The sequence below is a fragment of the Lithobates pipiens genome, unplaced genomic scaffold (assembly GCF_037356315.1).
Source record: "Lithobates pipiens isolate NorthernLeopardFrog02 unplaced genomic scaffold, aLitPip1_a1.2 Scaffold_10, whole genome shotgun sequence".
Classification (NCBI taxonomy): Eukaryota; Metazoa; Chordata; class Amphibia; order Anura; family Ranidae; genus Lithobates; species Lithobates pipiens.
Window position 1 is genome coordinate 161913819 of NW_027507686.1, and position 13785 is coordinate 161927603.

The window sequence follows — 13785 nt, forward strand, 5'->3', positions numbered from 1 at the left end:
AAGAAGCCATTCTACAAGAAGTTATGGCTCTTACGCCAGCTATTCAGGAACTCCAGGAAAGTTATCTTTGGCTGAAGGAACGTCTACAGCACTGTCTCGAATTGCCCACCTCTCCTGGTCAAGTACCTGCTCCAGTAGTCTCAACCGCTCCAGAACCACGAGTTCCAGCCCCAGAGCGTTTTTATGGGGACCGAAAGAAATTCCGATCCTTCAGAAACTCATGTTTTCTATACTTCTCCCTGCAACCTCAGACCTTTTCCTCTGAAGTAACCAAGGTGGGGTTCACCATTTCACTGTTAAGAGACGATCCCCAGACATGGGCCCATGGCCTGCTGGAACACCGCAGCCCTTCGGTAGAAACTCTGGATCTGTTCTTCGAAGCCATGGCACGCCTATACGACGACCCTTTTCGGACGGCAACAGCTGAGGCAAACTTGTACGCCCTTCGCCAGGGCGAGCGACCCGCAGAGGACTATACAGCAGAATTCCGCATATGGAGTACTGACTCCGGTTGGAATGAAGCAGCACTCAGATATCAATATCGGATGGGGTTGTCCGAAGCTCTTAAAGACGAGCTAGCCAGATTAGAGGTTCCCTCTACCCTCGAGGATCTTATCCAACTCACCATCCAGCTAGACAGGCGTCTTCAGGAACGTCAGTCCGAACGTGCTCGGATTCTCTGTTCTTCCCAGGCTCCACCTTCGGTTCACCCAGCAATGACTGCTGTCCCGTATAACATGCCCCGTCCCGCCTTAACCTCTGAAGAGAGACTGCATCGCCGACAGGCACGCCTTTGTTTCTATTGTGGGGAATCAGGACATTTCATAGACAACTGCCCTACAAGACCAAGTAGACCTGTCCTCTGTACCCCATTTCACCTACAGGTGACAAGGTTGGCCTCCACCCACGTCACCCTTCCGGTCACTTTGATGGTAGCAGGCAAGAGGGTCCCGCTACAGGCAATACTTGACTCTGGCGCCTGTAGCTGTTTTCTGGATCTAGCCCTGGCTAAGAGTCTGGCCCTTCCACTCAACCTCAAGAAGCAGAGATTGACCGTGCACCTGGCCGATGGCTCCTTACCTAGCTCTGGCCATGTTACCAAAGAAACCATACCCATCCTAACGATCACTGATTCAGGTCATCGGGAATTCCTAAAGTTCGATGTCCTGAGTTCTCCAATGTTTCCCGTTATCCTGGGGACCCCTTGGCTGCAGGCACACAACCCCAGGATTGATTGGATCAAGAAGGAGGTGTCCTTCACGTCTGCCTATTGCCAACAACATTGCCTGGATCCCGAATCAGGTGACTTGTCCCGTTGTCTGACCATCCAACCCGTACCCAGTCCACATCCTGACATTCCAGCAGCGTACCAGGAATTCAAAGATGTCTTCGACAAGAAGAAAGCCGATATTCTACCGCCACACCGCCCCTACGATTGCCCCATCGAGTTACTTCCGGGGGCCCCCATTCCATTTGGCCGGATATTTCCCCTTTCAGAAACTGAACTTGAGGCCCTGAGACAATATATTGATGAGAACTTGGCCAAGGGATTCATTCGTCCCTCTTCATCCCCCGCCGGTGCAGGCATCTTTTTCGTGGAAAAAAAAGACAAGACCTTAAGACCGTGTGTGGACTATAGGGAATTAAACAATATCACCCTAAAAAAACGTTATCCACTCCCGCTCATCCCCGAACTTTTCCAAAGATTCCACACCTCACGTATTTTCACCAAACTTGACCTACGTGGGGCTTACAACCTTGTCCGTATCCGGGAGGGGGACGAGTGGAAGACGGCGTTCAGAACGAGATTCGGGCATTTCGAGTACCTAGTCATGCCATTCGGACTATGTAATGCTCCAGCAACCTTTCAGCATTTCATCAATGATATCCTCCGGGAACATCTAGACCACTTTGTGGTCGCTTATCTTGATGACATCCTTATCTTCTCAACCTCTCTGGAACTTCACAGGGTGCATGTTAAAAAGGTACTATACATCCTTAGAACGCATGGGTTATATGTCAAGGCCTAGAAGTGCGATTTCGAGAAAGAATCTATTCAATTTCTGGGACTTATTATTACCACAGGTGGAATTGCCATGGATCCCCAAAAGGTGAAATCTATCCTGGACTGGCCCGCTCCCTCCGACAAGAAGGGGGTTCAGAGATTCATTGGGTTTGCCAACTTCTACCGAAGATTCATAAGGAACTTCTCCACCATTGTGGCACCCATCACTCAAACCACTCGTCTACACACCAAATTCCATTGGTCCCCAGCAGCGCAGTCCGCCTTTGACCAGCTCAAGACCCTCTTCACTACCGCACCAATCCTGCAGCATCCAGACCCCGCCTTGCCCTACGTGCTAGAAGTTGACGCCTCGGAGGTGGCCACAGGGGCGATTCTATCTCAGCGTCAGGGTTCCAAGGCATTACTTCACCCCGTAGCCTTTTTCTCTCGGAAGATGAGTTCCCCAGAGAGGAACTACGATGTGGGGGATCGGGAACTTCTGGCGATTAAAACCGCTTTAGAAGAATGGAGATATCTCTTGGAAGGTGCTGCTCACCCCGTCCTCATTTTCACGGATCATAAGAACCTAGAATACCTCCGTACGGCCAAACGCCTGAGACCCCGACAGGCCCGATGGGCTTTATTCTTTTCAAGGTTTAATTTCCACCTAACCTATTGCCCAGGATCTAAGAATGGCAAAGCAGACGCTTTGTCCCGGATGTTTCCTGATACTCCGGAGGATGCTCCACCCAGTACAATCTTGTCTCCCCAAAATTTTCTACTAATACAACCGGATCTGAGGTCTTCAATAGAGCAGGCCTCTAGCCAGTGTACGGAGTCTGAAGTTTCCTCTCTAAGAAGCCAAGGAGGGCTTTTATGGCATCGAGACAAGATCTTTGTTCCCCGGCAAGCCAGGTTACTGGTATTAAAAACTTTCCACGACCACCAACTAGCAGGCCACTTTGGAGTTCGAAAAACAATTGACCTTGTACAGCGGTCCCTATGGTGGCCTACCCTAAAGACGGATTGTAAAGACTACGTTAACTCCTGTACCACCTGCCAACGTAACAAGGGATGTAACGCCAGACCCTGGGGTCTGTTAAGACCACTGCCAGTCCCGGAGAAACCATGGAAAGAAATTTCCATGGATTTCATCGTAGAGTTACCTCCCTCTGAAGGGTTTACGACTATCTTGGTAGTGGTAGACCGCCTGTCCAAGATGGCGCACTTTTTGCCATTGAAAGGAACTCCCTCTGCCTTGGATACAGCGAAGACCTTTATAAAGGAAATTGTTCGATTACACGGGGTACCTGATAGCATCGTATCAGATAGAGGGGTACAATTCACCTCTAAGTTTTGGAAGGAACTTTGTAAACTGCTCTCGATTGGAATATGCCTGTCCTCAGCCTATCACCCACAGAGCAACGGTCAAACTGAGAGGACCAACCAGACATTAGAGCAATATCTACGATGCTTCTGTTCCTTTTCCCAGGATAATTGGGTTTCCTTGTTACCTTGTGCAGAATTTGCCTATAACAACTCAGTACACGCTTCTACCAATCAGTCGCCTTTCTGGGCGAATTACGGATTCCATCCTTCATTTCTGCCTAATGTCATTCCTGAATCCTCTGTCCCGGCAGTTCAAGATAGGGTAAACCTTATTCAGGCAAACTACCAAATGCTCCAAGACACCATGAAGAAGGCTCAGGAACAGTACAAGAGACAGTACGACAAGGGGAAAAGGGTTAATCCCGCCTTCAAGACAGGGGACAAGGTGTGGCTCTCAGCGATAAATCTTAAGCTGCCATGTCCATCCCGGAAATTGGGACCTAAATTTCTGGGTCCTTTTGAGATTAAACGGGAGATCAATCCTGTAGCATTTGAACTCGTTTTACCTGAATCTTTTAAAATCCACCCTGTATTCCATGTTTCTCTGCTTAAACGTGTTACCTTCAGCCCTTTTTCAGGAAGAGAAGAAATGCCCCCGCCTCCAGTTCAAGTTGGTGAAGAAACTGAGTACGAAGTTGAGTCTATCCTTGACTGTCGCCGGAGAGGTAGGACTGTTCAGTTTTTGATCAAGTGGAGGGGGTATTCTGCTGAGGAGAACTCTTGGGAGCCTGCTAATCACGTACATGCTCCTAAACTTATACACAGTTTCCGCAGCCGGTACCCTGAAAAATGGGCTCGGTTGGGCATCCGGAGGCTGCCCCTTGGGGGGGGCACTGTCAGGGAAATAGCCGCAACCTCACGAGGCACGTTCGTGTTAGCGCGCGTCGGCGCCCACGTAAGCGCATAGTAGTTTCTAAACGAACGACCGACGCTACGCCTAACCGGGCGGGCATGCGCAGGGATGTTACGAATACTCAACGTAGCCGTACGATCGCCCCGACGCGCCCACGACGTGACCCGGTCATCTCGTCTATTTAAACGTTCACCTGACAGAGCCGCATCGCTGGATTATCGTCAGCTCTCCTGTGTACCTGTGCCTGTGATCCTTGTTGACTTGACCTCCTGTGTACCGACCCGGCTTGTTTAACCTGCTCCTGTTGTTCTCCTGGCTTCTACCCTTGGCTTGTACCCGACGTTCCTTGTCTGCTTCCTGCACCCGATCTCGGCTTGGCTTCGACTCCTGCTTCCGGTCTCATCTAAATCTAAAAAACCGTTTGAATAATGTACCACCACTCATGTCCCTGACTCCTACTTCTCACATCCATAATCATTCTAATCTCATTCCCTCCAAATCCAACCACCAGACTGTTACTTCTAGATTTTCCAAATCTAAAACCCCAAGTCCCTTTCCATCTTCTCAAAACCACAGAACAGTATCTTCCTCCAATAATAAATCTGAGACCCACAGGCCAACATCTGTACATCCCACGGCAGACATCAGTCTGAGTCGTACAGATACCACCAATAGAGATTTGTCCAATACTACATCTGCCTCAGGTACACTAACCACTGCTATTATAGCGACAGAGGACACCACCCCTACCATTTCATCATCCATTGATCCCGTCACCATTATCCATGATGCACCAATTGCATTTGGTATGACTGATAACACTGTCCCTACTTGTGATCTTTCAATTACGCCCTTGGCACCAGCCAGAGATAGTGATCCTATACATGATGTGGCTGGAAACATTGGCCACCCACCTGGTTCTCCTAGTGCTCTCAATAAATCATCTTTTTTATGCCTAACCCCCCGATCCAGCCCCAACAAAAGAAAACACGACGACGACGAGGCAGGAGAGGGGGCAGATCTAAACACACCACACCCAGAAAAAATGCGGAGACTGTAAAGATCTTCAATTTGTCTTCCATTAAATTTACTGATGATGAACTGTCATTATTACAACGAGGTCTAAATTTCGCCCCTACTATTCCACTTAATCCATTTACCATTTTCAAAGATTTGAACAAATTCATCCGAAATATTACTCTCAAGAGACATTTCAGTCTACAGGCCAACAAACACAAAGATACCATAGTAGCCAATGTCAACACCATCCCAGTGCCTGACACCATTTTCGATACCTCCATAGAAATACGAGCCATGAGCGATTTGATGGAACTATGGGAGGATTGTGATAATATGGAGCAAATTCTTGCATTCCAACAACTAGCCCATTCTCCACCTATTAAACATACCTCTTTTAAACCAAAGTCTATCTTTAACCCCACACATAACAAAGGCCCCTACATAGAATCATTTTATCAGGTGGTATATTCAGAACTTCTGGAAATATGTAAACAATCCAAATCCATACATAATAAAGCCAATCTCACCTCTCAAGAACGTCTAGCTATAAACAACTTAAGTAAGAACGAACAAATAATTATCAAAATGGCAGACAAAGGCGGTGGTATAGTCATTCAAGACCGAGCCACCTATCTTGATGAATCACACCGCCTACTTTCTGATCGTAGCACATATACAAAACTAAAAACAGACCCTTTACCAGATTTCATCAAGGAATCCAAGAATTTGATTACCATAGCTTCATCTGAGGGTGTCCTTTCTAAAGCTGAAGCCTCTTTCTTCCATAGAGAATATTACAATGTACCGTACTTCTACCATCTTCCAAAGGTACACAAGAACCTTGAGAATCCTCCTGGACGTCCCATTGTGGCATCCATGGAGAGTATTACCACCAGTTATTCTCTCTACATCGATCAATTCCTCCAACCTCTGGCCCAAGCTCTCCCCTCATATATCCGGGATGGTACCCATCTCCTAGAGTTATTACAACCATATACTTGGGAACCAACATATCTGTGGGTATCGTTGGATGTGTGTTCATTGTACACCTCGATCCCGCATGAGGTTGGACTACAGGCGGTTTTGCATTTTTTATCCGAGGACAGTGACATCAATTCCAGACAGTCACAGTTTATTCTGAAAGCGACCAGATTCTGCCTGGAACATAATTACTTCAACTTTGAGGATGATTATTACCTTCAGAATACTGGGACTGCTATGGGGGCAAATTTTGCCCCCAGTTATGCAAATCTCACGATGGGCCTATGGGAGACCAGGTACATATGGGCACATAACCCATTCGCAGCGCACCTGGTCTTCTATGGGCGCTACATCGATGACATTATTATCATCTGGGATGGTCCTCTTCATACTGTACAGGAATTTCTATCACACTGCAACTCTAACAATTTTGGTCTTTCCTTTACCTCAGAAATAAATGCCACTTCTCTTTGTTTTTTGGACCTGGAACTCAGTCACCAAGAGTCCACAATTATAGCTAAAGGTTACACCAAGCCCACATCAGGGAACTCTTTTTTACATTTCACCAGTTGTCACCATCCGAGGTGGGTTAAAAATGTCCCCAAAAGTCAATTTTGCCGGTTACGGCACAATTGCACTAGGTTGGAGGACTATAATGCACAAAGTGTTCACCTCAAACAGAAATTTATAGAGAAAGGCTACCCCCCAGACCTCATCGATCAGGCTCATATGGTTTATAATACCAATGACATTCCAAAATCAAAACAGCGATCACAAGAAAATGTAGGAACAAGATTCATAACCCAATATCACAACAAACACTGGAAAATGGAGAGCGTTTTCAAAAAACACTGGTCTATACTACAGCAAGACCCACACTTAAAAACCACTATTCCAACAGTGCCACAATTTGCCTATAGGAAGGCTCCAAATATAAAAGGGAAAATCGCTCCTAGCAAAATTAAATCTGCCCAATCTATATCCAATAACATTCAACTAACACTCATTCCTCTGGTGGGCATGTTTCAGTGTAAAAAATCCCTGTGCCTGACTTGTGCTCATATTGAACATGGTCAAAAATCCTTTGCTCATAAGGGTAAGACATACACATTCAACACCTTCCATAACTGTTCTTCCATGTTTGTGGTTTACTGTCTAGCTTGCCCTTGTGGCATGCTATATGTGGGCCGTACAATCAGAGCCCTTAGAGCCAGATTTGGGGAACATCGCAGATTTGTCGATGCTGGTCTCCCTAAACACAGTGTCCCCCGCCACTTTCTAGAATATCATAAACAATCATCCAAGGATCTAAAAGTTTGGGTCCTTGAATCAATTCCAGATAAATTTCCCCCAGCAGAACGTTTCAAAAGACTGTGTCGTCAGGAAACGTATTGGATTTTCACTTTGGATACTATGTCGCCTAGAGGAATGAACGAGGAGATCGAAATCAGCACTGTTATTTAATCAGGTGCTGGTGTGATTTTCCCCTGGTCATGCCTCAGTGGGTTGCCCAGTTACTGGTGAATGGATACCCAGTTTTATCCACTAAATAGCTCATTTGGGCAACAGACACAAATTTGGCACCGTTTTTTTTTTTTTTTTTTTTTTTTTTTTTTTTTTTTTTTACCACCCCCCTTTTTGTTTTTGTTTTTACCACCCCCTTCCCCCCCCCTTTTTTTTTTTTTTTTATTTTTTTTTTTTTTTTTTTTCTCTTCCCCTTCCCCTTTTTTATACAATATTATGTTCCCTCTAGAGAGTATTGGGACAGAAGGATGTTTGTATATACTCACGTATATACATGTGTTTGTTGCACATGTACATGTTTACAACTGCATGTTGTAAACATGTACATGATGTTTTGGTCATGATATAACTTAGAACCTTAATATTATACCTAGCATAGAGTCCTCTCTTTCCTCCATTCTCACCATTTTATTAATTCATTATAATTTATAATAATCAATTGATTTCCAAATTGCTAATAATTTTCTTAATTCATTTTTTTAGTTAATTTACTTATAAAAATGTATTCATTTTAAATTTGAGGTATATTTATACATTTTATATTTATATATTTAATCAATTAGTGAATTGATCGATTTCTGCAAACGTTATAAACTTATCTTCCACTATTAATCAGCAAGCTTCTTACTCATATTTACATTCTCTTCGGTCTCCAGCCATCTACCTCTTTGAATCTGTGTATTTGATTGATGGGCTGGCCAGCCCATCAGATCTCTCTGTTTCTATTTCCTCTGCAATATAAGACTGCCAGGTTTGCCAGCCAATCATGGTCTGATGAAGAAGCTGTAGCTTCGAAATGCATTACCATTCCTTGCCACTGTGAATAATCACACTTCCTGTTCCTGTGAAGTCACGACCAGCTGCTTCTTGTTTCCTGCCTCCTGGTTCCCAGCATTTTCTGGATCCCTGTAAGATCACACCAGTGCCCCAGGCTGCAAAGGGAAGACATTTATGAGACTCCAGGACTGGCGATTTTCACTGCATACTGAACTCATCTAATTTAACCTGTGAGTTACTACTTGTTTTTATTAAATATATGATTTATACTGCACTCAGTCTGGCGCCCCTCTGTTCCCATTTCTACACAGAGCTCATCGCTTCACTCTAAGGGAGCTGCCTCCAGGTGCTAATCATACAAGATCTCGGATCATTTATGGACATTATGTTTTAAACAAATGTTTTAATATCATGTGTGCTTATTCACACACGTTTTATGTATACCTATATTCCAGTTGTTATATAATTTTATGTTATCACCATATCTAGCGCCGCTGTTCACCCTTGTCCTCTGCTGCTGCTACCTGGCAACCTGTGCTACTGTGGGCATTGCATCCCTGTATCACCTTCAGGGTTGTGCTGCACTCGGCCGCAAGGGGAGCCCTCTCAGCATCTCGGCCTCATCTCCCGGACGTGACAATGGGTCCCACTCTCCATGATGGATTTTTTTATTTTGAAGTATAGAGAATGCAGCAGGGCATTATGTTTATTTTTATTTTAGGTACACTGTCCTTCACTGAAACCACAAATGGACCTGTCTGATAAAGGATGCATTATTGCTCTGACTCATTAACTTGTGTGTAAATTTCAGCTTGAGCTAAACTGCGTATACAACAAGATTTTTTTAGCAGAGCAAACAGAGGAAACATCTGAAAACAAACATAAAGCTCCACCTGCTGGCTGCATTGAAAATACAAAGTATTAATATGCAATATATTATTTTATATTTATATTTATCTGATGCACTAAATGTAAATGTGATTTTTTTGGTCTATTAAAAAATATTTTAAAAAGTAGATAAATATGTTTAAATCTACTATAATTCAACCTTAATTAGTGCCAGTCTTTTGCTAATTGTAGGTCAATGGAAAAAGCTGAGCTAAATCTTAGACGGCGTCACCTAACAGAAAACTGTCATGAGCCTGTCTTTGTACTGAATAGAAGCAGAGTACTTATTATAATGCCACCTGACATTCCAAACACAACTGAAACACTTATCTCTTCCTGCATATAATGTTGCTGCTAGTGAAGATAAATACCTACGCATGCCTCCACAGAGAATTGTGACAGGGGTCAAAATAAAACCAGCTTAACAGGAAGTTTAAACGATCCACATTCTATAAAAAGAAAAAATTATCTCAAAGCTATTTCTGGTAGGATCACTAGTAAAAAACAAACAAAAAACAAACATAAAAATATATATTAATAAAAGAAAAATAATTATATTAAATAAAAATTATGATAATTAATAATAATAAATTAAATAATAATTGCACACACACTAACACATGTACACAGGTTAGCCATTGGTGAGCATTCTATGGCTTATTGGTAACAATGGCAATGGTGGTATAAATCCAACCTACAGTTTATCTAAAGCCAAAACTTTTTTTTGTTTTGGATAAAGTGGATAATAGTGCGACAGACACCCTTTCAAATTTTCATTTTCACGTGTGCTCCATGGAGTAGATTTCCCATAACCTCTGTTCCTGTAAACATTGTTGTTTGAAGCATTAAGGCCCTAATAAAGGGGAATGTTTGGGCTCCCTAAACGTGTTGACTGCTTTTGTTTTCCTTTTGGTCACTAGTTGAATCAAATGAATACATTTGGACTCTGATAAGCATTTGTTTGGCACCCCTTCTCGATATACATACTATATTACCAAAAGTATTGGGCTTGCCTTTACACGCAGATGGACTGTAATGGCATCCTAGTCTTAGTCCATAGGGTTCAATATTGAGTTGGCCCATCTTTGGCAGCTATTACAGCTTCAACTCTTCTGGGAAGGCTGTCCACAAGGTTTAGGAGTGTGTCTAATATAATATTTGACCATTCTTTCAGAAGCGCATTTGTGTGGTCAGGCACTGATGTGGACAAGCAGGCCTGGCTTGCAGTCTCCGCTCTAATTCATACAAAAGGTGTTCTATTGGGTTGAGGTGCAGGCCAGTCAAGTTTCTAAAACCCCAAACTCACTCATCCATGTCTTTATGGACCTTGCTTTGTGCACTGGTCCAAATCATTTGGTGGAGGGGGGATTATGGCGGGGGGGTTATTTTTCAGGGCTTGGGCCTGGCCCCTTAGTTCCAGTGAAGGGAACTCTTAAGGTGCCAGCATACCAAGACATTTTGGACAATTTCATGCTCCCAACTTTATGGGAACAGTTTGGGGATGGCCACTTCCTGTTCCAACAGTGCACAAAGCAAGGTCCATTGAGACATGGATATCTCTCATTAAGTAATAAAAACACAACAGGGGTTCTATACATGACACCCTTAAATATTTTTTAGCTTGAGATACACTGTAACACATACCTTTCTGTTACACATACATATGACGTAGAAAAGGCCTGAATCTTGCAATACTTTATTGAAAATTTTACTCCAGTATTAGTATGATCCCAACCGAAATGGAAGGTAAACTCAAAATCCAACAAAATTGTAAAATGTGCATCTAAATGAAATGTAATTCATTCATCCGATGTGCATGCATTTTAACTACTCAAGTATTTTGCCATTTGTACATACAATAGACACAATTATGAGCAAGTAGAAAAGGAATGTATAAGCCATTCCTTGGGGCTTTGTGATAACGCATAAGGTCACATTTATTTTGAAATAACCCTGCCTAATTTAGCTAAGCATGAAAAAATTTCCTAAAATTAGATTTTGCTTGAGTTACAATTTTTCATTTGCAGAAATTGATTTATTTATCAGAAAAAAAGCCTTCAGACACTGACCTGAGTAAAAAAAACAACATACAAAAACAGGATTATGCCAATATGTATGAAGTATGACAAATGTGTGCAAGAAAGGCTAAAAAAATAAGAGGAATCATTCCATGATGATTAAAGCAGTAATAAACCAAAACCAAAAATATATTTTATTGCAGTTTACCAACCATTAGATGTGGTGGCTGCCTTTGTTTTTTTTTCTCTCTCTGTTTTCACCTGGTGATCTGGCCAGCAAAACACCTCCTGTATTAGTGAGACACAACTCTGGTCGAATGAGAACAGGAGGCACAGCGGCATTGTCAGTCTGGGGGAGGGTAGTGCTGTATTAGCAGATTTGGAACCACTAACAAATTGAAACCAATCTCCAGATCACACTGTATAAGCAGTAACAGCAAACGTTTTTTTTTTCTTTTAGGATAAAGGTTGGCATGAATAAATAATAGCTGATCATTGTAAGCACCCCTCTCTAGTGGTCAGATTCAGCTTTACTATTCAGCAGTTTCCCCTCATGGGTAATCTTTCCTGTAATTTTTCTGAATTTTCATACTATTTCTGACACGTGAATGTGCTCTTGCTCATTTATGCATTATATATGTTTTATTTATGCTGTGACAGAATTGGGGTGTATCACCTGTCCCTTGATATTATCATGGATTTGTTGTTTAATCCGGTGCAAGGCTTGTTTTTATGAACTGAATTATATCAGCACCTTTTGAGGATAATATTGAGGATAATGCCTTGTACACACGGTCGGACATTCTGACAACAAAATCCGTCAGATTTTTTCAGACGGATTTTGTCCTAAACTGGTGTTGCATACACACGGTCAGACAAAGTTGTCGGAAAATCTGTCTGTTCGGAGCGTGATGGCGTTCGTTCGTTACGATGGGACTACGTTGAGGCTAGTAGCCAATAGCTCTGGTCCCATAATTTGATCTGAGCATGCGTGGCACTTTGTCCGATTGGAATTCTCTACAAATGATCGAAAAAAGTCTGATCAGATTTTTTTGTCGGAAAATTTGAGATCCTCCTCTCAAATTTTCTCAAAAGTCCGATAGAGCCCACACACGATCGGATTTTCCGACAATATAATCCGATCGGACCTTTTCCGTCTGAATTTCTGACCGTGTGTACAGGGCATAACATTGTGTGGGTAGCCAAAATTATTATTGCTCAGTTTTTGCATTAATTTTTATCTTGGTATTTATGTTTATTCATGTACAATGTCTGTATTCTTGCATATCAGGTTATATACAGGTTTGGTGTACTGTACTTTATTGCAAATATTTTTTTTTTACTAATTCTTTCTTCTTTTTTGTATTGTTTTGGATGTGGATTCCCTTTGCCGCTAGCTAATAATCGATTTTTATTTAACTTATTTGATAGTACCTGTATGTTGCGAGTGGAGCGTTGTATATATGCATGTTCAGTCCAGAGTTTATTATGTTATGAATAAGACCAAGACTAAGACTAAGCATATGCTTTTCTACTCTGTACTTATCCTATGGTAAATAAAGATTTTTTACATGTGAATGATTCAAGCTGCCTGCTGGATATTCCAGTTATTACTACACATTGAGTGAAAGGAAGACACTTTAAGCCCTTGTACACATGGTCGGACATTCAGATGGACAATGTCCGATAGGAACGTGTTGTTGGATAATCCGACAGTGTGTGGGCTCCATCGGACTGTTTCCGTCAGAGTATCCGACGGACCAAATTTTCCAGCTGGGCTATAAAATTTTCCGACAACATGATCCGATCGGACTTTGTCCGATCATGTGTAGAGAATTCCGATTGGACAAAGTGCCACGCATGCTCAGATCAAATTCCTAGACCAAAGCTATTGGCTACTAGCCTGAACGTAGTCCCATCCTAACGAAATAACGTCATCACGTTAAGTACGATCGGATTTTCTGACAACTTTGTCTGACTGTGTGTATGCAACAGTTTCGGACAAAATCCGTCGGACAATATCCGACAGATTTGGTTGTCGGAATGTCCGACCATGTGTACAAGGGCTTAGCGTGTGCTCTGATATCTCACCTCCCTGTGTGAATCTCAGTGAGCGCGCTGCCCTTTTTCTGTGAGTGAATTGTAAGCACCTCTGCCAGTGTTAAGTGGTTTGTCTAATCTCTGTAGCTGATATATTTTGCTGGAGAGTTTGTACCATGAAAAACAACAGACTTACTGGCTGGATTAACCACTTCAGCTCCGGACCAATAAACACCTTAAGGACCAGAGGTCTTTTTGCAATTTCGCACTGCGCTGCTTTAACTGGTAAT

General features: G+C 42.8%; 1 protein-coding gene across 3 annotated transcripts in view; it reads right to left on the minus strand.

Annotated features, from left to right (window-relative positions):
- The window catches only part of EPS8L2 (EPS8 signaling adaptor L2), a 272423-nt gene that overhangs the window by 169343 nt on the left and 89295 nt on the right, over positions 1-13785 (minus strand). For 2 of the 3 annotated variants that reach the window (XM_077458788.1, XM_077458772.1), the window contains exon 1: positions 9813-9831. The exons of the other annotated variant lie outside the window; for it this stretch is intronic. In XM_077458788.1, coding sequence (XP_077314914.1) covers positions 9813-9816 — 4 coding nt within the window. In that variant the 5' untranslated portion in view covers positions 9817-9831. Of the gene's footprint in view, positions 1-9812; positions 9832-13785 lie in introns of those variants that run through there. 3 annotated transcript variants of the gene reach the window in all.